Here is a 27,027-nt window from a genome sequence, read left to right as displayed (position 1 = left end):
ACAGCTCGAATCACCGCACGCGGGAGCTGGGTGACCTCAGGGGCTGCGGGGCTTCCGTGAAATTATAAATGCGTTCCTTTCCTCAGAGCAAAACGTTACTTTACTCGATCGGATGCTGGCCAAAAGCAGCACGCGACTACATCCGGAAGGTTTTCATTTTAACCTTTCTTTAGGACGTTCCTCAGTAAACTCATTTTTAATGCAGTGAAACATTAAACACCAAGTGCTTCAGGACACGCTCTGTTTGGACACAGAACTACGCAGCATCTGCTGCAGCACATCCAGGGGCAGAATTCGGGCTACTCGGGCTGCTGTGCTAAAATCCAGTAAGATTTTTTAAAAAAAAAAAAAAAAAAAAAAAAAAGCCTTTTCCAGTGAGAAAACGAATTCACTGTGTAAGTTACAAAGGGAAGCGGACAGAGGTGTGGTGGAGCGGGACCGTCCCCCCGCCACCGGAGCTGCCGGGGCCGTACGGCTCTGGCAGGAGCCGGGCCTTCACCCCGCAAACTGATTTTTACTCTGGTGTAATGTCATTCAGCGCCTTCTCGGCCCCTGATCTTTTCCGACACCACCATCTAGTGGCAAAGCCAACAGGCTTGGGGAGCGTTTCCACCCCGCTTCAACCTCTTCCTCCAACTCTCGCACCAAATTTACTATTCATTTTGCGACCCACGGAGCACCCCAGGCTCAGCCTGCCTTTCCTGCCTCCCCTGGGAAGCCAGCACCGGCCAAAGCCCCCTCGCACGCTCCAGCTTTTGCAGGAGACGGGGTGGTCGGAGCAGGCGCATCTCCCCACCGTCGGGCGGCCCTTGGCCACCCGCGCCGCTGCTCCGGGAGCCGGCCCTGGCGCGCTCCAGGCGGATCCCGCTACGGACAGAACACACCGCTGAAGAGGCTGCACTCGCCTTCACCAGGCCAACCAGTTACACCGCGGGAACAGCCGGACTGGGAGACGCGAAGCTCAGAAGTGCTGTGGGAAAGCACCGGCAGGTCGAGCACCCCCCGTCGCCGCCACCCCCAGCTGTGCTGGCGGCAGATAACGGAGCCGGCTCTTCTGTATAGAACACACTTGGCATTTAGGAAATGAGGCTTGACGAACCTGCACACCGCCCTGTATCGAGAAAATTAGGTTAGGTTTCTGTTTTTATAGAAGAGACATCTAGCAATCAGCATGTACGTTAAAATTACTTTATTACTAAAATATTTTTACATTTAGTAAAGATAACCAACCTGCAAATACCACGCGTCTGCTCCTCCTGAAAAAGGAAGCGCATGGGTAGGTTGAAGACAAGCAGCTAAGTCGCTATGTTTGTCCTAGTAGCTTGTAAGTAGGCAGATGCGTCACGTTATCGTCACCCAAGTATTTCCATCCAGCCTCGCTTGGGCTGCGTTTAGAAGCTGGGATCTCTGTATAATTCTGTATATGTATAATTCAACAGCTGCATCAGTAACACAGTTTTAGAAAAACCTATTTATAAGAAATCTATCCCCCCTGGTTTCCAATAAAACTATACAACAGGTCCAGGAACAACTGTTCAGCTGTTACATTTAGATTTCCCATTTAAACAACCAGGACAAAGTCCGTCCCAAGTTTTCTCCACTGTGAAGATACATTTTCTCTTCTCACTTACTTAGAAGCGAAGCAGGCGCAAGTCCTCCAGCGCCGCAGGAATTCCAGCAGCATCACACCGAGGGTGGGATTTGGGCCCCACGGGTCCCAAAGGCGGTTCCTTTACTTGCATATGCACGGGAGGCTGAGCACCCACGGGTCTCTTCATATCCTGCTCTTTTAAACTTTATGAAGCCAACAGGTATTTAAAACAAAAACACAACCCAGAAACGAACCCAAAATGAAACAAAGAGCCCCTTCAGCTGACTGGGCAGAGCAGGTAACGTTAGCAGATTCTGTCTAAGCACGTAAAGCAGCCGTTTGCCTCGTTGACGCTGTCTTTAGACAGAACCAACTTTCCGCTCCGCAGCTTCGTGTCGAGGTGCTGAGATCCCCACGGGCTCCTGCCCGGCGGTGGCACTGTCAAACTGGGATCCTACCCTCGACGTACACGGTGGCGTGACACCGGAGATCACAGAAGTCAGACCTTGAGACAGTATTAAACCAAACTGTACATACCAAAATAACGGTACAGAGGAAGTATTTTCAGCAGAATACAATCTTTAAACATTCAAAAGAATGTACAAAACTAATTAAAAGTAGTCTTCTGTACTTTAGCGGGTGATAGGATGGAATACATCCAACAAGGAGGGTGCGCGAAGACACCGCGTCGGCGTAACGACACACTGGTGGTATTTGTGAGAACAAAATACTCGATCTACCAGAACGGAAGAGGAATTTACAAAAACAAAAAAAAAAGGATAAAAACCAAAGCCTGGAAACCATAACAAAAACACAGAAACAAAATGAAAATGTACTAAAATTTAATCATTCATAAAAGCTGTAATTTAATCTGTGACAGTAAAACACAAGAAGCAATATTAGAGTTGGTTTAGTATATTATATATTTTTGCTTTTAAAGCCATAGAAATCAGTTATCCCGGTTTTTTCCTATAAAAGACCCATTTTTCCAAAGCATTATGCACAAACATTTTTAATTAGAATATAATGGCAGAATGAAAATAATGATATTCCGTAACTTTTAAATATAAAATGAAGTCAATGACTCAAAAAATTATTTGCTGCAGTGAGTTCAGAGGGAAGTTTCAGGTATATATCTATAGTTATAGATATCAAATATAATGATGTAACATTTTTAGTGCTTGATGGGGAGAAATTACGATAAAAGGGTCAATATGAAATTGTAATTATAGTAGCAATATCTAACATTTGAAATGCATCCATGCTCCTTTGTATAATCATACACTAGAGTCAATTATATTTATTTTCACATCTGTTAACTGCTATTGCGAAGGAGGAGTACTACTGTCTGAAATTTCCAAGAGATATACACAGAGCAATTTCTTTTTCCAGGGACTGTGTGCAAACCATTTTAAGATCTAAGTTCTTCTCATAGAATATAAAAACAGGACAAGCTTCTTCAGATATGTTATTAATTTCCATAAAGTTCTGAAGTCGGGAATGCTGGCACTTTCCATTTAGGCAACAGTTCTTCATTCCTGCAATCTAGAAAAAGTAAAAAAAGATGATGGAGGGACGTTTCTCATCCTACCGACGAGACGGATGATCTCGAGCAAAGGCCTGAAGCTTCCCCAGACCGCTGCCCGCACCCAGGCTCGGAACGACACGCAGCGTTTCGGCAGGAAGAGCGTATCTTCCTCCAGCACTGGGCTTCGTTCCTACCATCCCCCGAGTTTGGAGGCACAGAAAGAAGAGAGACTTTGGAAACTCTAATAAACAAGTCCTCGTTTTATCGTGGCTGCAGCAGAGCAGTGACAGAGGAGCCGCCACCCTGCCCTTCTGCTGCGATAGCGAGCGTCCTTCCAACTCATCTGCTTTTCCAGACAGACAGCCTTCAAGTGGACTCTGAATTCAGCAATGGGCAAACAGCTTATGGGAGAGGGATTTCACCTTCTTTATTTCTGAGATGCCCTTAAAGGCTGATGAGTGGGAACCTCCACGAGCCCTACCGCAGCTGTACCACACAGGCAATGAATTGGGAAGAGATTTACAAAGAATGGGGGGACACTGTGAAGTATTTTGACGATCTAGATCAGATCTGGGGGGCACGGGCAGAAGTCAGCGCTATGAGAAGTCTCATCAGTAACTTCTGAATGCAGGAACCCCTCTAGCAGTTGCTGGTATTTCAGGGCTACCCTGCTGCCAACGCCGGGCTTTGCGGCGCAGGGTCGCGGGCAGGAGGGCGAGGGCAGAGCCGCACCGAGCCCAGCAGGAACCGTGTCCCCCCCTGGGGCTGGGGAAGCCCGTCTCCAAGAAGCCGTCCTGGCTGACGCCACACTAGCTAAATTCAGATCTATCACCTGAGGAACAGGAAAGGCCCCTCGAGACGTACTCTTCAACTTCTTTTCCTAAAGCCGTTGTTTCCCCACAACTTTAAGCTACTATTTTCTGGCATTCAAAGCTCAGGATAAGAGACTCATCAATCAAAAAAGCACAAGTCGTTAGAAGCCAGGTTAACTGCACAGCTCCGTTAGCCTACTCGGTCACACCTAGGCTACACAAACGGCCACCTGCAGCATGAACTTCACATCTGGCAGAAGGCAGAGAGCCACCTATTCTCAGGAATTAGTCCCTGAAACCCTTCTACGACCAGGAGTTTGTCCTGTAGGACAAGGGCACTCGGGTTGCTCTGCCAGCTACACTGCACCTATTCATGAAACTGAAGAAGACAATACAGCGCTGCCGATGGGCCACAGAACCCCCCAGGAGCTGGCGGCCGGGGCAGCCGAAGCCCACGAGGGCAGCGGGCGCAGCCCGAGCGCTGCGGTGAGATCGCTCCTCCCCGGGCCCGGCCGCGCTCGCGCTCCCCCCCGCAGGCGGGCGACCCGCTGCTTTCCGACCACGGCCTCGCGCCCTCCCTGCCTCCGCAGGGTGCCACGCAGCGCGCCCACGTGCTAACAAGCCAACAGCTCGCAGGGCAGCCTAGGCGAGATTTCTGTCCAAAGCTACAGAAATCCTGATTTCTTTCAGGAGCGCGGCAGAACAGCTGTAAGCACACAAAGTACCCTGCCAAGATACACAGGAAGAGTATTTATAGCTACGTCCAACCTTGGGGTGGTATTTTGTTTTCGTTTTTGCTTAGGGGTGGGGGGTTTTTTTTTGTGTGTCTTTTTTTTTTTTCGTGGGCAGCTTTTTGTTTCTGTGCCATTGAAATCCGTGTCCCACCCAAACTGATTCGCTGCTGTCCCCAGAGCACCGAGGACCGGGGCAGCAGCTGCAGCGACAACACAAGTTACACAGATGTGACCGAATTTCGGCAGAGGATAAAAAGGAACCAAACCCGAGCCACAGTGGCTCAGAGCACGATGTCACACGACAAGAGCGAGCCTGCAAGAGTGAAAAGGAGGCTCCTGCTCTGTCGCACTCATTAACCCAAACAAAAGGGGAAAGGGAGAGAAGCGGGTATTTCTCTGCCAGGTCACTCAGGACAAGCGACTTTTTAAAAAAGTCCAGCAAACGCAGCAGAACGGGAAGGAACTTCGTATTTGGGAGCAGACAGAAGGAAGAGGAGGGGAGGGAAGGGGAGCGAGGCCTCCCTCTGGTGGGAGCAGCTCACGGTCCGATCACCTGAGCTGCGGCCATAATTCAGATGCCTCTTACCTGGCTCAGAGCTGCTGCGCGATGGGAGCCTAAAGCAGCAGACATGATTTCTTTTTAGGCTTCTTCTTTTCCACTGGTGTTTTCCTATTTATCTGTCTGACCAGGTCATAGAAGATCTGAAAATTAAGAACACAGACTGAAAAATCAAAGTGATAAAACACTACACGAGTGTCCAAAATTAGGCAGGTTGGCAAGCTGAGGCTCTTCCTTGGTGGCTGCAGTCTTGTAAGTTCAATTAAACTGCTCGCATTTACTTGAACATGTTTCTCAAGCAACTGCTTATGGAACAAGAGAGCACCGAGCTCGCATGAGTGCGTGGAACAGAAGAGCGGTAAACTCGTATCGCGCAGCATATACAGCTTCCTCCTCCTGGCTGCACGTGACCGACGGCTCCAGAAGAGCACGGCAATGAAATGGCCACAAACCCCTTGCTTTGGAAAAGTGGGAGAAAACTGGGAAATGACAAAAAGTTTTTTAACAGACAGGCGTAACGTCCTTAAGGATCGTCTTCTCACTGGTGCTCCCGGGGCTGATGAGTGCCCTGCAGGTCACTGCTACACCACCAGCAGCGTACGCTCACCGAGGGAAAGGCACCCCTTTTCCCTGGCTCTCACCTACAACAGTGGTCTTCATTCACCTGCTGCACAGGATGCACCGTTAATTTTCCTCTTTGCCAAGCAGATTCGAGCTGTTACCCACTTCACCTTTTTGCCTGGTCTGATTTTTTGAGTTTATTAATAAAAATCAGCACGGAGAAGCAAAACATCTGCCCTGAATTGAGACACTTCCAGAGGGGGACGATTACAGGGGCCTCTTTCAGCTTCAGAGACAACTTTCTTGTGAAGGCTGCGAGCTGTTTTCCCAGCAATACTCAACCCATCTGTAGCAAAATAAGCTTTGCAAAAATGCTGGGAGCTGGGTCACAGTACTGAAGAGAAATGTTTAAACCTTCACAGAGCTCCACCCTTGTCCTTGTTTACTTCTTTCCTTCCTGGAGTAGCTGACAGCTCACAAATTCTTGGTGATTCCAAGGAAATTCAGAAGACAAAGAAACAGTTTATAACAGGCTGCAACAACTGCAAATTTAACATTTTCCAGCTATTACCTACACGAAAAAGTACCAGTGCACAGTTAAATAGTTTCAAATGAGATAAACATGATGGTGGCTTTCTCCAGATCTCATGTAAAATACTTTAAAATAGCAGTTGAGGTGCTCACACTACTCCTTTAGCAAGCTTATTGCTACAGTTTTCTACTGTCAGCCTCAGGCAAAAGTAGCAGGTCGCACTCTCCAAAGGACACTGCCAAGACATTCACAAGTGCACAGATGAGATACAGAGGAAAAGCTTCTATAGGAAAAAACAGTAAGTGGCATCTTCTATGCTGATGCAAGACAGCTTTCCGTATTTAAGCCTTTATAAACAAGAGCCAAGAGGATTTGAATGTGATTAGGATGTGCAGGAGGAGTCTGAATTTCTGAAGGCGCATTGAAATTTATCGCCCTTTGGCCCAGATTTTAACAAGGTTAGAAAGTCCAAAAGTAGCTAAAAACAAAAACCAAAACCTGGATTAATGCAAACGCTTCCCCGGTCCCTGAGCCAGCAGAACAAGTAACCAGTACAATAGGTTGCTTGAGTCACAGTGTTTCTTCTGATTTCCTTAGCTCCTACGCTTTTCATAAACAGACAATATAAACTGGCAGCAAATCAGAAAATTGAGATCACAATAAAATGAGAAACTAATCTTCCAGTAAATAATTTTCTTCTCTGAGATATGAGTCTCGCTGGAGGCAGTAGGCAGGACAGGGAAATTCGGAGACACGGGATTCACGCATCCCTAAGGATGACTGTGGGTAAACCATGGGCGTGCAGTCGCCCCAGGACAGCTCAGTGTGCTGCCTACGAGAGCCCCCTTTCCTGTGCAGATCTCAGGAGAGCTTTAAGGCACCTTTGGCTAACGAGAGGTCAGTCTCTGCCACAAAGCGTGGAAATACAAATAGAACAGAATTTGTTATACTCCACGGTGATCTGCTTGATGACACCGAGCCGCTAGTTTCATCAGCGGTCATAGTTTTACTACAGCTCAGGCGCACACAGGAAAAAGATCCCTCCTGGCAGGAGCGTAGCTCAGCGAGCTATATTTACCGGGTTAGATTAGTGCGCACTACAGCTGGGCTAATCCCAACCACAGACGCTGCAATTCATTGAGCCCGGAGCTCCCGCCCCTTGCAGACGGGTGGACACAGTGCTGCTCACACCCCACTAGCTGCCAAACTACCGCTGGGCCCTGCCCAAGATCCTACCGCTCCTGCTTATCGCAGCGCCTCCGAAACGGCCCCAGTTATCTCCTGGCACCAAACCAGCCACGCTCAACGGGGTCACCTTAGCTTTTGTGGCTGGCAACGCGGCCTCTGTCGCGGTCCGATAATTCACAGCAGGGAATAAAAACTTGGTGCCTGATGTCAAGCAGAGCTCCCTCAGCAGAGCTACACCACCTTGGGCGGCAGCAAAAGGCACACCAGTTGCAAAGGTGTTTCTCATTTAGACACAGGACCTGCTTAGACAGATAAATGTTTGGACACGGTCTCGGTAAGTTAGTGGCTTACCAGAGGAGGACCATGATGGGATGTCTGCTTGAGCCGCCCCAAGTAGCAGGAATGCGAAAAGCAAATACTTCCAAAACCAGCAGCCAACACTATGCAACGTGACAATGGGGCATAATCCACCTTCTCAATAGCAGCAGCAGCTATCTTGAAAAAAGTGTACTTTCCAAATAAAGTTTATCTAAGAGTCATCCGGTTCAGTGGGCTTACTCAGGACCCTCTGCTATTCAGGCCTTCTGACAGGAAAGCGCTCACCTGGAGAAGTCACCCACCCTTTAGGGAGAAAAAGGAGCAGATCTCCTTAAAACAACCAGAAAGCAGTAGCTGAATACACTGCCTCGCAAGCCTTTCTGAGGCTGAGATTTCAGAAACATCCTGAATCTTCCCAATTAAGAAGCGTATGAAGGACTGTATGCTGGTTTAATGGGGCATTCATGCTGAAGTAGGAAAGGCAAGGGAACAGCTGATAGTTACCTCATTAACGTTGATTTTAGACTTCGCAGATGATTCTAGAAAGGCACAATTACACCACTGTCTTGCTAAGTTTTGACCCTGTTCTTTGCCGACTACACGCTCTTCCTCCAGGTCACATTTATTGCCAACCAGAATCATTGGAACCTGGAGAGGAGACAAGCAAGAACAAGAGATGCGTCAGCAAGTTAACGTACAGCGTGGACTATAATGCTATGGCTTACAAAGGCACGTGAGGAGGGGGGAAAAAGGCAATATAGACATTATGAAAAACAATAAAAATCAGACATTCAGCAGAGCTCACAAGCTAAGACTGGAATTTAGATACCTGCTGGGAAAGGGTTGAAGAAAGTCGATGTTATAGACACCCTATTCACTAAGAATTAAACACATGGAGGACACTGTAAAACCGAGCGGTAATATTTGAGCATGATATTAAGTTAGTAAAGATTTATTTTCTGGTCTCTACATCCAATACCGTTCTAGTAAAAAGGTTAACTTACTACTGAAACGCATTTCAGGCCTTTCATGTGGCAGTAGGCTGAACTGCCCGCCTTTACTGCCTGCTGTTTTAGACAACCGAACATACAGCACGTACTTCAAGACATACATTTCATGCTCCACCCCTTTGACCTGCCTTGTCAACCTGCTGTCAAGCCACACAGCAATAAATGGAAGCACCTTTGAAAAGCACTGCCCTGGACATGGAATAAAAAGGAATAGTCCTATGCAGCACAGTATTCCCACACAAGATCACCTGCCTTTCTCATCTCCGTACAATATCGTACCGCTGATACGTTTTGCAGTCCCACAAAAAAGAGGATGTTCACTACACAAAAGGCACAAGCTCTGTGCTCAACATCTACTAGCTTAGAATAATTAAAATTTCCAACTAGTCACCACCTAGCAGCTCAGCTCCTGAAAGGACACCACTTCCAATAAATGACCTCATGCAATATTAAAACAAACATTCGATATGTGTTCAAAAGGTTCACCCTATGCCCATGATGCAAATACAGGCAAATCGTTTGTTCAAGCCAATGACGAAAGGGCAGCTGCCCCTCTCCTTAAGCTGTTGGCTTTCTGAAGCGTCTGGGTGAGCCACCTTCTCGCTCCTTCACGAGGAACAAAGTGCCTTGGGGAAACCGTATTCCTTGTGACATTTCTACAGAAAAAGAGAGAAATTTAATACCGTAGGAAAACGACCTTGGCCTTAGTAAATGCTTATTACCAATGCATTTGCATCAGGCTGCACAGAAAGGAGGGGTCCCTCGGCTCACCCAGCCCTCCCACAAATGGGGCAGGGGGCAGCAGAAGGGACAGGGTCCCTTGCTCAGCCGTAGCTCACCGGTTTCTCACAGGGGCAGCGATTCTGTTTGCTTGGTGCAGTGCGGAGAGCCAAGCGCGATCTGCACTCATTAAGTTATAAATCCATTTGCCTCAGAAAGTATTAGAGTAAGTGCTGGCGAGCGTACGCAGCGGGAGGCTTGCTCTCATCAGCTATGTTCAGATATTGAGTTAAAACTCTTCCAGGAGAAAGAAATTGGGCAAAAAGATAGATTAAAAACAGAACTAAGATATCTTAGAAGTAACGTCCTGATATGTAATTTCAGGAGGCTTTCTCTGGCTCTCAGACAGTCTCTACCACGGCTGTAGCCCACCAAGATGTCACAAATAGGTAGAAAAGACCTCAAAGAAGCGAACAAAAAACACCCAAAGCACCCAAAAGAACTCCGTAACACCCAAAACTACCTACCCTCAGGGGCCATTTCCACACGTACAAGTTGAGGAGATTACAGCGCAGTCCCAGTGCTGCCCGCCCCCCTGTGGGACCCTTCCCCACGGGCCGCAGCTGGGGCACCCGCCCAACGCTGCACGCTGCCCCACTCCAGCCCGCACGTTGTCATGGCCGGTTGGGAGACAAATACGCAGTTCAGGGCTTTCTACGCCTGAGAATTGTGGGTTGCATATAATTTTGAAGTTGGCTTTGGCAACCTGCATCTCTCAAGATCTTAGGGGATGGCACAGCCAGAGCTAAGGTGCATTTTGAAACGCGAGACCACAGCGAGCGCTGCAGGACGCGCTGCAGTGCTTCGCACGCACACAACAGCGACAGCATCCTGTTTCCCTTACGCTATGTAAGGGCAGAAAAAAAAACCTAAAGAAACGCTGATCATGGGTGTGCACCTCACTCCATTTCCTGAAGCATTTAATTCTTTGAACAGAAAACGAGTACTTTCCAGCTGGAAAATAAATCATTATCCACTTCCTTTGGTAATTCACAACACACTGTATTTTTTTAATCTACTTCAGTGTCAATATTTGTAGTCTCTCCCCAATTCAACTACGCTCAAGATTAATCTGTGTGTTTAAAATTCACAGCCATACTCATTAGAAAATTATCACATTTTCATTTTTGAGAAATAAGTTTTACTTAGTCATCTGAATAACTATTTACTATTTCATCAGAAACCTGAAGTCACAGAACAGATGAGGCAAATCCAAAAGCTTATTTCACATCAGAGACCAACAGGATATTTACAACTGTATCAGCTTAATCTCATTCTTTACAGTTTTCTGGACAGTTCAGAGAAATTTTCTCATACCAAAACATGAAGATGTGTTTTGAACATGTCCAGCAAAAAAATAAAGTATACTAAGATGTGAAATAATAGGAAAAAATTATACTTAGATGGGTAAAAACAGTATAGGTTTGAAAGACATGAAACACTGTATAAGGTTATTTCAAAAGGCGGTAATCGTTTATCACAGAGCCAAAACCAGAGTTTGATGGAAAACCTGCTTCAGATCATTTACCATTTCATGTAGAAGATTGGAATTTAAACTTTGTTAGACATACATAATTTAATGGTTTAAGTTTTGGGATTTTAAGAGACACATTCTGAAACTAAATACAGGAAGGAGTGCATTTTCCTATCTCAGCAGAATACGGCTTGAACGTTCAAAAGGTTCTCAGGCTTGGATTCAACAAGTAACACCCCCCTAACACAAAATAAATAAATGCACTTTAATAATTAAATCAAATCACTGAAGTAAAAACAAAAGCAACAGTCTCTATTGTCCGATGAACTCGACCAGCTTACGGTGCAAATTCCCCTCCAGCGAGTGCAGCGGAGCGAAGCGCGGGGCTCTGACCGAGAGGCTAATAAAGGGCTCGCGTTACCAGGGCTTTATGCAAGCATAATCCCTACCTAATGGAAATCAGTTTTGCATAAATAGAAGTTCAGCTTGTTAAACCAAGGAGGGAACCAAAGCCATGCAAAACGAGGTAATCAGGATATGGGACACCGGAGATCCAAGGGAAAGCAGCAGCCCTGAGAGGCTGCCCTCAGCCCCAGAAGAGCCGAGCTGCGGGCTGCGCTCACCCCACTCCGGCGCGCTCCGCTCTTTGCTCAAACTGCATTTTCCTGAATGGTTGTTTGAATACAATGCACGGACTTACCTAGGATTTGCCCTAAATACGCGTCCCAGCCCTGTTTGCCGATCACCACCGCGCTGCGAGCGGATAAGGGCTGCGAGCGAGAGGCTGCTGCTGCTTCCACAGCGCGGCTGGCGACCCGAAAGCGATCGACCCCAGAGGCAGCGGCTGCTCTTGAGCTGCCAGTGGGAAAAAAATAGGCAACCTTTTTCACACTCCTCAGGGCAAACCCTGGAATAGATTACCAGCTGTAAGGCAAAATGATTAATTTCAGCTTCTTCTGGAGGAAGCCTACAAAGAGAGCGTTCCCACACGTCTCTACCAGCCATGTGGCTACCACAGCAAAAGCCACCGGCAACCTCACCTACATCACATGTTTAGAAGTTAAAAGCTCACCAAGGAGTTCCAGTTACAGGAGCTGGGGCCTGAACTGGAAATACGGTACATAATCTTCTGTCAAACAGGATTGAATGCAAACTATCTTAATGTAGTTTTGCCTTTTTCCTTCCTGGAATTTTAAAAAGGGGTTTAAACAACCCAAATTACAACCTTGCATCACTAGCTACGACTCTTTTCAGAGACTCTTAGTGATTTAATTCATACAACTGTGTGATCTCCTTTGGGTTACGGATTTTGTCAAACGGACAGACGGAACAAAGAAAACCGTCGAGAGTCGGAAAGCCTCGGCCTGCGAGGGCGGCTGCAGGGTGCCGCTGCTGCTCACGGGGACCGGCACACCGCAGCGCAAAGCTCAACCCTCCCTGCTCACACGTGCCCTCCTTTCCTTCAGGAAGGGTAAAGCGCATTTTCATACAATAAACCTAAAGTTCTGTAAATGTTCCGGTTCAGCGTTCAGAAGACGATTCAGGAGAAGGCTGATGGGCTCTCACAGCTGATGGATGTGAGCGAAGCAGAGCTCAAACACCGAGACACACTGTACAGCTACAGAACGGGACTCTACTTCTTGCAACAAGACCCAGGACTACTTAACCTCGGAACCGCGCTGGCAGCCAGAGCGGAGGTGACTGACCGGGCTCCCATCCCGCCTCCCAGCCCCTACTGACGCTGCCCTCTCACACCGAGAAACAAAAGTAACGGAACATTCACCGATTTCCCCAAAAAAGGCTATTAATACTAACGACACTTAAATTACAAAGCGCAGCTCGGTCAAGCTGAACGCATCCTTTCTATTTGCGGCTCATCAACCTGGCTCCCGACCCGTCCGTAGAACACCGCCCTGCGCCGGGACTCGGGAGGCTCCCCAGCGACCTTCAGGGGACGTCACGGCTTTGCCCTTCCACTCCTGCTTCGCGCGTTTGGGAAAAGCGGCGTTAGTCTCCATTGTAAGACAGCTGCAGATCTACTACGAACAGCATTATTGGTGAGTTCGACTATTATTTTTCCTTAACTTTGAAGGAAATAAAGTACCGCTAAAGCACAGTGAAAGAACAAAATGCAAATACTGGAAAGAAGTTAAAAGGTGGAAAAAAAAAGTTGTTTTCTATCTACTCCCACCGTTTCCAAAGACTGTTAGCCTTCCAGTACGTGTGAAAATCTGGTTTCATTATGCGCCTTAGCAGTTGCTGGATCTCAAATAACAACCCGGAAAATAACAAACAATACTGAGGAAACTTAACACCAAACGTTGCTATAGAGTAAAGAATAGTCTTGAAAAGGAGTTTTGCTCACAAATTCCTGTATGTTTATTGTCAAACACATTTTAACCATTTGCAGAAGAAAAAGTATTCTACTTACATCTTCAGTGTCCTTAACCCGTAAAATCTGCTCCCGCAGGTCCTGTAAGTCGTTAAACGTGGACTGTGCTGTTATAGAATATACTAGTGCAAACCCTTGGCCATTCTTCATATAGAGATCCCTCATGGCTGTGAATTGCTCCTGCAATCCAATATTTTTAAAAGTAATTAGCCAGTGAACACAAGCAACGAACAGTTATGAAGGAATACTTCTATTGCAATGGAGACAAGAATACAGTACCATACAGCACGCTGTTACATTTTTACCCCTTACAGAAATCCACCGAAGCACGCAAATTTAATAAAAGCATTAACACATCTCTTTCCCTTTGGTTTTTTTTTATTATTTTTCCCTAATGGACAAAAAGGCTTCTTGGAAAAAAATGGGAAAAAGATCAAGAGCTGCAATAAACACGCGTCTGCAGGCGGCCCGTTGTATGCCCCAAACCAGAACACAAGGTGTTAAGATTTGGCTGACATATTTTGTAGTCATCTCGTGCTCATCTCCTGATACGGCGTTAAGCACCATTCTGCTATCAGACCAACTCCCCAGACAACAGGTACGGACTGGAAATCCAATTTCTCCTCTAGCACGATATTGGAACAGGCCTCGGTGTCGCACACTCACGATTTATTGTGAGCACGAGTGCGTGGGAAGGCACTGCCTGATCACCTCTGAACATATGCAGTTATATAGTCGTCTTCTCGAGCATGAGAATGGTTCAATGCAGTGAAATGCAAGAGCAGGCTGGAAAATCTGCACCAGGTCAGAGCTGCCTTTTGTCCACGCCTGTGAAAGGAAGCTTTACCAGAACCGTGTAACAATGATTTGTGCTTCCACGCCTTCGCGTTGCTGCTGATAGTTTTAAAGCTTTCTAAACAAAACTAACTTTTAGGAAGCGTGTCCTCCCCCCGTGACGTGCGCTCGACCCTTACAAGGGCTGCTGACTTAGCAACAGGGCTGTGCAGGGCGGCGAGCGACACTGCCACGGCCCCGGCCGCTCTCGGGCTGGAAGCACGGGGCAGCTGCCACCGGGGTAGAGGCACGTTCCTTGACAGGTACGAAACCTTTACGGATTGAATCCTCTCCAGGCGGGCTGACGCGGCACGCTGGGAGGCGATCCCTGTGCGTTGCCTGGCAGTGGCTTCAGTCTGTGTCTGTATATGCTGGCCACTTGCAAAATTAACACGTAAAATTATCCCGTACCAGTGTGTTGATAGTGAGGTGATGGTGGATGGCCGAGGAGAGGCGAGTGGTGTGGGTTGCACCGACCTTTGTGTCCCAGCACTGGGGCAGCAGCTGGGGAATGGGTTCACAGCGGTGCCGGCAGGGCTGCAGAAGCTCATCCACTCATGGGTTTCGGGTTAGTTAACAAAACCATTCCATTTAAATTATTGCAGCTGATCTACTGGTTTTGCTTGGGCAGGATTATTATACAAGTTCTACTCTTAGCATCTCGCCTCATTCTTAACAAAGAAACTCCATACCAATTAGAAAAAGGAATTATACTTACTGTCCCTGCTGTATCGAGGATTTCAAGCATACACTGTTGACAGTCTACTTCCACTTGCTGGGGAAAAAAGGGAGGAGACAAATGCAGTTAAAACTAAAAAGTCTGAGATGGGACAGGCAAGAGGGATATCAGCCTGCTTTTCACTTCTGCTGCAAAGGCCTCTGTAAGCGAGCCAGCCACCTGCACCTCCCAACGCTGAGAGAGGCACCACTGCTAGAGGATTAATTACACCCCAAGCCAGGCATTTGGGTCAGCTCACTTCATTATAAAGGCCTAAATGAGCAGCTCGCTGTAAACACCTCAACTTAAGTGAGCTAAAATCCTTGCCTACAAATCAAAGGACCTTAAACTTCAATTTTTCTTTGCTGCTGGGAGAGAAGGGAGTAAGGAAGAAAAAGAAAAATATTTAGTGATCCTCGCCATTAGGCTTAGCAAGTCTTCCATTCACCGAGAGATGTCTCAGATCCAACGAGGGTAACTCCAGGAAAGTCAAACAAATGTAACAGCAGAACTCATACCGCAATTTACATTTAATTATCACAGGCACAAATGTTAGAAGTTTTTGTCTTCTGTTTTGGTGCCTTTAATTATGGTAACATTTATGCTAATCTGTAAAACAATGGGTTACTTGACATCAATCGAGCGAAGAAAGCAGCTCTGTTGATGGAATTACGTAACACAACAGCATCGGGGGTCCTGACAAGGACTTCTGCTCAGCAACTACAAGCCCGCATCCAAAACGGCTGTAAAGAATTTTATATGCCTCAAACCAAGCAGAACGCATTTGAACTAAATGGTGAAACAGCCATTCTTAAAAGAAAGCAGCTAAATGCAATTGCTATGCTACAGGAATATAACTTACTGACGAACGGCGTACGTATCCTCTCTAACAGATAGCATACACAGCAAATACTGACATCCTTATGTTTTGCAGGAGTAATTTTATGTCAAATTACAGCAAACGGAGCCAGGTAGCAGTCTGGCCCTAGTTTGGTTGAGCTGTTCCTATCCCCAGACACCCATGAGAAGCACCGGCAGGAAGATGGGCAGTACGCTCGCCTGCTGACCACCACAGCTCGAACCCCAGTACAAGCGGAAATCGGTGGTGGTTCAGAAAACCCACCAGGCTCGTCTCTGGGCAGGTGTCGTAACCTCTAATGAAGAAACGGGCAGTGGAGAGCTGCAGCCTCAAACTGCGCCATCGGCGATCTGAAGTGAAAGCTCTTACTTCTAGGGAGTAATAGAGATTTAATCCTCCTGTCGAATAAAACTAAGCGAGGGAGTGGTCCCATTAACAGAAAAAGTTGTCATTCCCTGATAATTCAGTTTTTTAGAGGCTCATACCATTTGTCTGATGGCATTCGGAGGCCCTAAGCTAACAAAGCGCTCTGTAACGCCAAAGGAAAGCGTCTGCGTTACACCATTGCAGGACCGATGGTTTTCTGTGCGCCGCTTTCCTGCTGCAGCTTCATGAAGCCATGACACCTGCTCAGAAAAGACCCCTTCTCGTTCTGATCAGCTTTCGTTGCATTATTAAACAGAAGCAAGCTCTGTGACACTTGAAAGGAATAAAAATGATGCTGTTTTACCTTTCTGTATGAATCTTCTATTGTTGGGTCATATTTTTCAACAAAAATTCCCTGAACGAACTGTACGGTCTGGGGAGAAAGGGAAGAAGGAAAAATTAAGTGACCTGAACACGACCAGTAACATTCACCAAGAAGCACTTTATGAACAGGCGGCAACACAAGAACCCCTCAACACTGCTGTTAAAATTCAATAGTGGCCAGCAAAGAAAAAGACGGTTTTTCAATTTTTTTAAATAAAATTTGCGTAGCTTCTGTTGGTTTAAGAATCACTTTATTCAAGCATGTTTTCAAAACTTTTTTGACATGTAAACTGTTTGCTTGCTTGCTTTTTCACAGATGATGATATTCTCAAAAATGCCTTTACTTCAGTGCCTGCAACTTTAGAAGAGTAAAAATCACCAAATATGGAAGACTTGAAATTTAGATCAGAACAACTGGCTATCTGTGGAAAAGTACATTGTGGAAAATCCACATTTCAATTCAAATCATGTTAGAGTTACAGTGGAGCTACTCTGGGTTACATGCCCAGAGCACAGACATATTTCAGAGCAGCAAGTTCAAACTGGAGCGTCTCCAGATACTCAATTTGTATTAAACCATTAAAGGAGGAGACATTATTCATTTCAAAGAGGAAGTCTTTCTTCCCCTATGTAATTATTCAAAGCTAATCTACTCTAAACATTTCCCACTAACTTGTCGTTAGGATGCGGCCCATCCCTGGACAGCCAAGCTCTGTACGTGACGGGCTTGGGCTCCTGCCACTCCTCACCTTCACTCATCCTCTGCCAGGCAAAGCGGGCTCTTCCCCTTCGCCTCGTGCCCCCTGCTCTCACCTGCAGTAATCTGCAGTAACAGTAATGCAGCACAGGAGCGTCGGAGGGTTGGTGGATGTTTGTAAAACAAGGTGGTGTTTGTTTGTAATGTGAAGTGCCAAGAGCCCAACACTTCGCTTTGTCTCTTTAAAAATCAACAAACACACCAACTACCTTCTGCCAACTGAACTTTCCACAAGTTTTTTTAATACAAATTCTGTGAAGTCACCACCTGTTTTGAGAAGTCGTATTTCGTTTGGACAGAAGGCTGAGATTTTACTGCAAGAGGGCTCACATTTATCACACAAGTACTTGCAAGCTTTCAGAGAGCAGCATATACCAGATACATGCAGAAGGTCTCGCTGCACGCTGGAAACTGAGCAGTTCCTCGTGGTTTGCTTTCTTTTAATATAAGAAGAAAAGATTTCTAGTACCAGCTCATTTAAAAAAATCACCCTATGTCACTGAATAAACCTATTCTGCACTCAAAGCCTTCGCTTCTTCAGTATTTTCTTGTCCCACTGAACAGTGTCCCCGTCTGCCTTTCAGGTAACAGATCTCAGTAAAACCAGGGCAATAAGACCCCACTAGTGACATGGATGATGGTGTTACACCAGCAATGGAAACCAACAGTAAGAACTGCACAATACAGATTGTATTTTAGGATTCTTAGCACAGCTACTGCCTAAAGAGAGTCCGAAGAAGGTTGCTATTTGCTAGAGGGCTACCATTTGAGCCCTGAAGAAGGCCACTTCTGTCCCGCTCTGTTCTGGGAACTGTGTTTGCAAACCAGCCTTCGACGCGAGAATCTGACAAACCACTCACGACATTTCAGCTTTTGGCTGTAACACTCAGAGTCCTGTCTGCAAATACAGTACTGCTCTGACAGAAAACTGACTGAACCCACGTATTCTCTTCTCAAATTGCTTTATTTCTAATAAATCGTTGTTCTTTCTTGTTATCTCAACCAGTGCTTTTGTGTTCGCAAGACACCAATTGCACGCAGTCATAATTATGATTATATTCAACTTCATTCATAACCTATCTTACCACATAATATTCTTAATCTCTGCTGTACTTTTCTGATTACAGCAGAAAAGAGAGGCCAAGGGAGAAGGTACAAATCTGGGGTTGTTTTCAGGTGATGCACGGATCCAAGACTTTTACAACTTCCTATTGGTTTGGGTGTTGTGCGTCCCATCTTCGGTTTCCAGTTTTATATAGGACTATGCACAACTGTCTACTCTTGGTAACGCTGCCCACCGGGAGATTTTTATTCTCATTAGAAATGGGGAGAAAACTACTGTACTTATAAAACTTCCTGTACTTATAAAGAAGTTGCAAAATTACTGTGCCTTAATAACTAAGAAGAGTTTTCTGCCATCCTGTCATCGCTACCAAAAGGCACAATCGGCATCACATTGGCACAGAAGAGTTAAAACGATAAGAGGGATTTGTAGTGAAACAACACCATATTGTAATGAAAACACAGAACTGAAAAGGAACACCAGCCCCTTTGTTAGACATTTTAGTTTATACAGTTCAAAGACAGACATTTTAAAGTGACCTCCGTATTATTTTAAATCCCACCTCGTAACCTCTCCTTGCTAATGCTTGTAAATAAGTAGACAGTTATCTTGAAAGCTAAATATTATTCGCTCTCAGATGCTAACTGACTCTTATTATATTCTGTTGCAAACATCATGGATCAATGTTGCATATGATTTACGACATAAACTCTTTTTGACAGTCTAGGCACTAAGCGAGCGTAACTTTTATTTACCAGACTAAGTATTCGCACGTCAGCCCTTAAAAAGGCCAGCGATGGATGCCAACTCAGGCTTTACATCGCAAATAAGGAAAGTCAAGTATGTCAGGTGCTGAATAACTTTTATGTACAGCCTATTAATACGTGCCCTGTTTTACCTAGTGAGTATTTTGACGTTACATAACAAAAGCAAGACAACCAAGGGGATGCTGGTGGAAAAAGTAATGCAGACTGCTGAAGTTGCTGTGGAAGAGTGTATGAAAAAGTTATACACCTACGTCTTGCAAAGATTAGGATGGGATCTCTGAAAGAGTACATCAGATTTCATCCATAATTGAATAATCTTGCCTCCTAATATTCTGGATTCTGCAGGTGATTTACCAAGGTTATCAGCAGCCCATTTCAGCAGAATAAACAACGGTGCAAGAAGCAGCATCTAGGACACGAACAGCTAGTCAGCTACTATCATCTTCTGTGAAAAGGAACACAGTGTAGTTCCTTGTTTCAGATAACTTTACACTTGACCAGTTCTCTGCCCTTCTTGTTGGAGTGAGCTGCCCGACTGATTTGTGATAAATAGGTGACAGCAATCTCTTACAATGCTTTACTATCAACTCTGCTATGTAAACCTCTTATTAGAAAGAACGCAAGTACTTAAGGAGTGCAAAGTGTCATCAGTCTGCTTATCCCTCTGCACCGCGCACGCTGGACGTGCCTTCTCCTTCTGCCCCGTGTTTTCAGTCCAGGCTGCTCACTGGTGTTTTATCGAGGATGGAAAGCACACAGCCTGGAAGGTATGCAAGGCTGCAGCCATCGCTAGTTCACTGCCGTCCACGGCAAGACTTCGCTCACTGTTCCAGTGTAGGTTAAGCTTTTAATACTTAGATACAGACATTCAGTCATTTGCAGTATTACACCCATGCGGGAAGCAGAAATGAAATGCTAATATCGTAACAGCGATTAATCGCCCGCTGCTTCTCCAAAAACGTGACACAAATTCACAGATATTTCAGCAGCGTAACAGTGGCTACATGGAAGTCTCTATGCACGTTAGAAGTAATACGAATGTCCCAGTGCATTTAATGAGCATTGCCTGCGGTAAGATAGGCCAATTTTGAAGTCTGCGTATCAGTTTCAGAACTGCTGCCCAGAACTCACCAAAGCGGACTTCCCCACACCTCCTGAACCAAGGACCACTAGCTTGTATTCACGCATGGTGTGGTCTGTTCAAATAGCGACGATCTGCAAAGCAGGAAAAAAAAGCCAACGGTTAAAAGCGTACCTGCACATGCAAATTTATGACGCTGTCTTCTGAAAGTGGAGAAGGGGAGTGTGTTGCTAAATGCTACTGAGAACAAAAATCTCTTTAGTTACAGCTATGGGTTTGGGTTTTTTTCCACCTGGGCACTCAAGTTGAGATGGCCACTCTGACAGCCCCAGTTTATATGAGATGCCTAAAGCCGGACCTGTGAGCCTGCCGGTGCTCGGAGGGGAAGAGGATGAATACACCATGGTACAAAGGCAGCGCAGCCACTGGCGCCCGCTCCCAGCCGCACCAGGTAGCCCAAGCTCTCGCTGCCTGCCCTCTGCATTCTCAGCATTTTGTAGCATAAAACAACAAGTATCGGACAAGAAAATTAGATCAGAGAGATGCAAGTAGAGAGGTGTACTTCTGCCACCCACCCCCCACAGGGAAGGATTTAGGTCAGCGTTTTCTCTCTGGAAATGGTCAGGCCTAACTTACGGCTGCCAAGGCAGAACCTCTCTGCTAGCCCAAGCAAGGACTCTGCCTTTTTATGGAAATCTTACAACTCCCTCAACTCACTACGCAGCACCAGAAAACTTCTCATTCTCACCGAGATTCCCTGACAAATAAGGCAAATGACAAAGCTGGTGATAAACATTTTACGCTATGTTTACATTATAAGCCAGGCTGGGCTGTCCCTATCAACGGAGCTCAAGCAAACAATGACCTCAGCAGCTAATTATCTTCCCCCTCTTCCCCCAGCAAGACAGCGCTTTCTTCCCAAGTAAGGCTTCAGAAACACGAGCGCTATGAGGCTGGGCAAGCTGCATTTCTCAAAGACATTTCAAACTAACGTTGCCACAGGATTTATGGGTTCACTGGCTACAGCCTGAGGATTGCTTTAAAAATAAGAACGTATTCCAAGTAGATTGATAGAGAAATGCATCACCTTGCTGACTACAGTTAACAACAGCCTGCGAAGAACAGGGACCGTATTTTTAGCTTTGCAACTGTGGACAACTCCCTGACAATCTGTGTCTCGAGTTTATATAATCATTAAATCGGGACAGTTTTTTTCCTACCATTTAAATTCCCAAGGGAAAGCTGTAACGCGGAGTCAAGAGGAAACCCACGTGCTGCCACACAGCCACAGCCAGTCCCACCGGCACTGCATCGGGACTGGCAGCGGAGCACGTTACTGGAGACCTTGCCCAAACATCCTACTTTTAACCCTCACCCCTCAATCACGGTATGTTTTACGGTCTAGATGTGACACAAGTACAGGTTTAAACAAGACAATTCTGCGTGCAGCTGGAGAGGGGCATACAAATTCTGTGGCCAGTTTAGCACAACTTTAAGCTCATTTTTAAGTCAGAAGAACAAAAATACCGGGCTTGCCTGCCTGTGCTGAGGCTCCCTGCAGTCACGCAGCCAAGCCGCCCTTCCCTCGCCCAAGCCTCAGAGTGGGAACAAAGCTGAAGCTATCAGCAGCAGCCTGTAGTTTTAAGTACCTTGGGGCAGTTTTTCTTCAACTCTACGTGAGCTGCAGTTGCTTAACTTCATAGAAATTGTGAAACTAAGTCAAACTGAAAGGGATTTTCCAGAATGGTAACTTCGAATATCTAAAAGTAGGGCAAGTAATGTCTATGAACTCTAGCACGCTGGCAACATCTCTGGTTAAAATTCTGTAAGCTCTTCTGCTTGAGAATTTCCCTGAGAAGTAACATTCACTTCCTTTCTTTCGAAAACCATGATTTTGGATGGGAAGGAGAGGGGAACTCCAATCGAGCCATTATTTTCCCCTTGATAATCCTTAAAAAATAAAAGGCAATGCATTTTTTATAAAGTATATATGCAACTTATTGATCCAGTTTATCTTCATCTTCCTCCAGTTCCACAGTCTGTTCCCCCCAAGAAAATGCGGAAAGCAATGAAGCTAAGGGTTAAATTTAGCTGTGAACTCTTTCACTTCTTATTTATAGTAAAAATACTTGTGGGAAAGTTTCAGCTGGGAGCAGTACAAGTCTAACTTCTCATTTCTTCTCTACAGTATTTGCTGATTTTCTTTTTTCAGGTGCAACGGGAAACCAAGATCCTGAAACGCATGAGCCTTGTTACTGTAAACCCCACACGCCTTAATTATCTTGTAGCTCCTTCACAAGTATGTTAATGTTATCTGTTTATACAACATGAATAGCGCTCAAGAAATTACTATGCTGCATCCTAGCCAACTTTTCATTTGGCAACTGTTTATGCCCACCTAAATACAGTTAGACACAGTCGCATTCATCTCCATCCAGAGCTCTGTGTAGCGGAGTCGCACGCTGTGAAGCAACGGCTACGTTTCAAAATGGAATTAAATTACCGGTGTTAAGTGTTTCTTTTGATTCAAGAAAATAATATGCTTGCTAAGGAGTGTAAAAAATAACTTCTAGTGTTGTCATAAATGTTGTGAAGCTGGTCTCATTAGTTCTGAATGCTGCGGTGCAAAAATAAAGCAAAAAGCTCAGCACGCCCCTTGCTCGTCTCCCTCTCCCCATACGCACACAGCCACCGAGCTACGGCAGGACGCCCGGGGGGCACAGGGCACATTTCGTACTAACCCACGCACCACTGCCCTGAGCAGCACGCTCCCGCCTCCCCGCTGCATCGGCCTCTCCACCCTACCCAGCACCTGTACAGCCACTTTAAATACAGGGCAATAAACTAGTAGGGTTCAGATTTCATCTCTAATTATGAACAAACTTTGCTCCTACACTGCAAAACACCTGACACCTCAGGATTAATCTCTTCTTTAGTCTGTAACAGGAGCATCTCTTTTCTGCTGCTACAGTCACCAGCGATGCCTGGGAAGTGACAGAAACGGATATTCAGCTATCCATCAGCCCCAAACCGCCCAGCTCCTTCCCGAAGGAAGAGTGAAGGGCCCTGCCCTGGGAACAGACGGAGAGGTGAAGAAAGGACGCAGGATATTTGCTTCTATATACAAAAATGAAAGGCGGCGCAGGCAGGACGGCAGAAGGATCTCCGAGAAGGACCAGCAGACAGATGCAAGCACAGATGAAGCTGTAACCTGAACCATGGCTCCAAGCGCCCGCTCACCCACACCTTCGTTCAGCCAAGCACTCAGGCGCCCTCTTAACTGCACAAATCATCTTTTGCCCTGTTGCAACCCGGTGGCTGAATCAGGGTACAAAGAAGCAAAACTTTCAGGGTATTTCCCAACCAGCGGAAGAAGCTGGGCAGAGGCTGTGAGGAGGGCGGCGTGGGGAGAACGGCCGAGGCCCTTCAGGAGAGAAACCTGGCAGAAAAATTAGCTACTCCTGTTACAAAAGTCCTATCAGCTCTATCAAAAAAGTGTGTATTTGGGTGGTGGGGAGAGAGAAGCACAAGCAAAGAAGGTAAGTGAACACAGCACTGGAAGAGGGCGGGTGCCAGAACTTCACGCTAACCTGAAACGTGACGCGCACCCTGTGAAATGCAGATGCCCGAGTACAAGTTTATACATCTGAGGAAGGCAGTTTGTATTCATTAGTGTCTCCTTCCTTCTCCAAACACTGATGGAGCTACGAGTAACAGGCGGTGCAGATATGCTGCTCAGTGTGGGGAAGACAGTGGTAGGAGCAGGTGGTCTGATGGTTTTGCATAACTTAATGAAACGTTGGCCATAACTGATGACACAATCCCCATTAAGTAAGACAATAACAAAAGACTAAAAAAAAAGAAAATAAGAGCAGACACATTCTTGACTCAGCCTTAAAAACTGTAGACTGTAATCATGGATTTGTATTTTGTACAACAGCAGAGGACATCAGGAAAGACAGAACACAAAACTTCAGGGTTTCTTTTACTCATTACGGGAAACAAGCTTCAGGCAAATTTTTCCTTTAAACAATGTATTATACACTCAGCAATTCTCTAATTTCCCAAACTGCCGATGTTTTCACAGTTAGCAATTTCATTTGAAATAATCATAGAATTATAGAATCATAGAATCATTAAGGCTGGAAAAGACCTCTCAGATCATCAAGTCCATCCCCCTACCCAGCACCCCCAGGCCTCCTAAACCATGTCCCCAGGTGCCACGTCTACACAGTTTTTCAACCCCCCCAGGGATGGTGACTCCCCACCTCTCTAGGCAGCCTCTTCCAATGCCTGACCGCTCTGGCAGGGAAGAAATGTTTCCTCATATCCAATCTAAACCTCCCCTGATGCAACTGGAGGCCATTTACTCTATCACTAGTAACCTGGGAGCAGAGACCAGCCCCCCCCTCACTCCAGCCCCTCTCAGGCAGCTGCAGAGAGCGAGAAGGGCTCCCCTCAGCCCCCTCTTCTCCAGGCTAAACCCCCCCAGCCCCCTCAGCCGCCCCCCAGCACACTTGTGCTCCAGACCCTGCCCCAGCCCCGCTGCCCTTCTCTGGACACGCTCCAGCCCCTCCAGGCCCTTCTTGTCCCGAGGGGCCCAAACCTGAGCCCAGCACTGGAGGTGGGGCCTCCCCAGGGCCGAGCACAGGGGCCCCATCCCTGCCCGGCTCCTGCTGGCCACACCAGCGCTGACACAAGCCCGGGGGCTGGTGGCCTCCTTGGCCACCCGGGCACTGCTGGCTCATGCCCAGCCGGCTGTCAGCCAGCACCCCCAGGGCCTTCTCCGCCGGGCACTTCCCAGCCCCTCTGCCCCAGGCCTGGGGCGCTGCCTGGGGTTGGTGTGACCCAAGGGCAGGAATATATTCAGAACATTTAAAAAATCATACCTTGGCATAAAAGATCTCTCATCAGTCTTAGCAGCCCTACTGAAGATTTTTCCAGGCTCCCAACAAGGGACTGAAAAAAAAAAAAAAAGAAAAAAGAATTAATCATTTTTCAAATGACACCGTATGCAAGCATCAAATCTGCTCTTTATGGTTTCAAATCAAAACATGCCTGCAACAAAATTTGCTCTTTGCTTTATCAGTGGAGCTCTACACAATTTCTGAATACAAATTACCCTAAAAACAAGAACTCCAGCACAACTTAACCTTGCCGCTAGGACAGTGAAAGATGGGGGGGGGGGGGGGGGGGGGCAGGTGGAAGCCAACAGCAAACCACAATTTCTATTTGATTATGTAATTTAAAAAACGCATTACAAACTGGTATTGCAGTTCAAGTAAATCAGAGGAAAATGACCTCTCTTAGGTGAAAAAGTAAAAATCAAGCTCACAACTGTGAAGTTCACATTCACGTTTAATACAGGACTGCACTGGCTTTTGGAAGCGGGAAATAAAACTTGTCCCTGTGCCACGCAGCCTCAGCTCAGCCATCCAACCTTTCATATCCAGTGACAAAGCTTCAGTCTGCGAACAGAGTAACCATGGCCGACGAGCCTCGTACTCCAAGAGCCACAGCACATCCACCGCCCTGCTTGGGGCGGGCCGGGCCAGACGCCGCCGAGCTGCCGAGCCGAAACGCTCCCACACCCCTGGCCCGGCAGCAGAACTGCTGCAGCAGCGCAGGACCGCGCTCCAGCTCTGTCCTCCTCACCTCCCACCAGCTCAGGCAAGGGCTGCTCACCCTGACACCTCGTTGGCTTGAGATTTCATTCAGGAGCACAGGTTCCTTGCGGGTTTAGAGCGCTTTTCCCCCTTTTTTTCTAATTAGAAATTTCAAGTTCCTGATTTTTGTCTACCAGATTGGATAGCAATAAAATACAGTCCACAGACATGGAAGGAAAATATTGCTGTCACAGGGAGAAGGACTTCTCTCTTATGCACTGTTTTCAGATCATTACTTAAATAGCTTGTCTGTTGTTTTCTTTACATCAATTTTTACTGGATGTATGCAAAGTCGCCACTTCTGTCCCCAATCCCCTGTACCTGCTAGTTGATGACCACATTTGCAAAAATTTCACGCACTTTTCCAAAGTCTCACCTTTCGTCTTTCCTCTGGCAATGCCTCCTACCTCGACACCGTGGATTTCATCCCCAAATATATATCGGTGGCTATCCTCCCTCCAATTCTGACCATTCATTGTTCAGCTAACCCAGGGTGGGAATTTTAAAGAACAGTTCAATGACCAACTACTACTGAAAGTGAACAGAATCTGGGCTGCCACATCCCTTCTTCCAACCTACTTGAAACTGCCTCCCTGTGGCCTTTGCACCTGCAGCAACTGTGCCTGCACCGGCATGGGAAAGCATTGCCCCAGAAACCTGGGGAAATGTATTTCTGAAGAACAAGCCACAGATTACAGATCAGCAAAGATATTTAAATAACTGAGTCAGTACTAAATGAGTCAGAAGGCACGGCTGGCCCAGGAGGTGAGAGGGAGGCAGGGCAGAGGGGAAGGCATCTGCTCCTCCGCAGCTCCCACTTGCTGCAGCGAAGCTGCTCGGGCAGGCGCTGGCGTTACGGGGCAGCTGAAGAGGGGCTGCAAACGCCACGGAGGGCACTGGCTGCGCTCTGAGCACACGTCCGCCAGGTAGGTTTAAACAGGTGCAGCCACTTTTTAAACAGATTACAGACTCCATCCATTCTGACAAACTGGATTAATCAAGCCCTCACCGAAAGTCGGCTGCTATGGATCTCCAAGAGCTCAGGAGCTTCCT

At 46.6% G+C, this 27,027-nt stretch overlaps 1 protein-coding gene across 3 annotated transcripts in view; it reads right to left on the bottom strand.

Annotated features, from left to right (window-relative positions):
• Positions 1–2,416: 2,416 nt before the first annotated feature.
• Positions 2,417–27,027, bottom strand: part of RAP1A (RAP1A, member of RAS oncogene family) — a 42,222-nt gene continuing 17,611 nt past the window's right edge. For 2 of the 3 annotated variants that reach the window (XM_064472403.1, XM_064472404.1), the window contains exons 2-9: positions 25,198–25,267; positions 20,359–20,442; positions 16,621–16,689; positions 15,032–15,088; positions 13,519–13,659; positions 8,328–8,471; positions 5,252–5,367; positions 2,417–3,136 (exon numbers count right to left, since the gene is read on the bottom strand). In XM_064472403.1, the coding sequence (XP_064328473.1) occupies positions 5,281–5,367; positions 8,328–8,471; positions 13,519–13,659; positions 15,032–15,088; positions 16,621–16,689; positions 20,359–20,415 (555 nt within the window). In that variant the 5' untranslated portion in view covers positions 20,416–20,442; positions 25,198–25,267 and the 3' untranslated portion in view covers positions 2,417–3,136; positions 5,252–5,280. The remainder of the gene's footprint in view (positions 3,137–5,251; positions 5,368–8,327; positions 8,472–13,518; positions 13,660–15,031; positions 15,089–16,620; positions 16,690–20,358; positions 20,443–25,197; positions 25,268–27,027) is intronic. The other variant, XM_064472405.1, reaches the window with a different exon arrangement.

Source organism: Phalacrocorax carbo, chromosome 23 (assembly GCF_963921805.1).
Source record: "Phalacrocorax carbo chromosome 23, bPhaCar2.1, whole genome shotgun sequence".
NCBI classification, from domain to species: Eukaryota; Metazoa; Chordata; class Aves; order Suliformes; family Phalacrocoracidae; genus Phalacrocorax; species Phalacrocorax carbo.
This window is presented reverse-complemented; position numbering and strand designations above follow the sequence as displayed.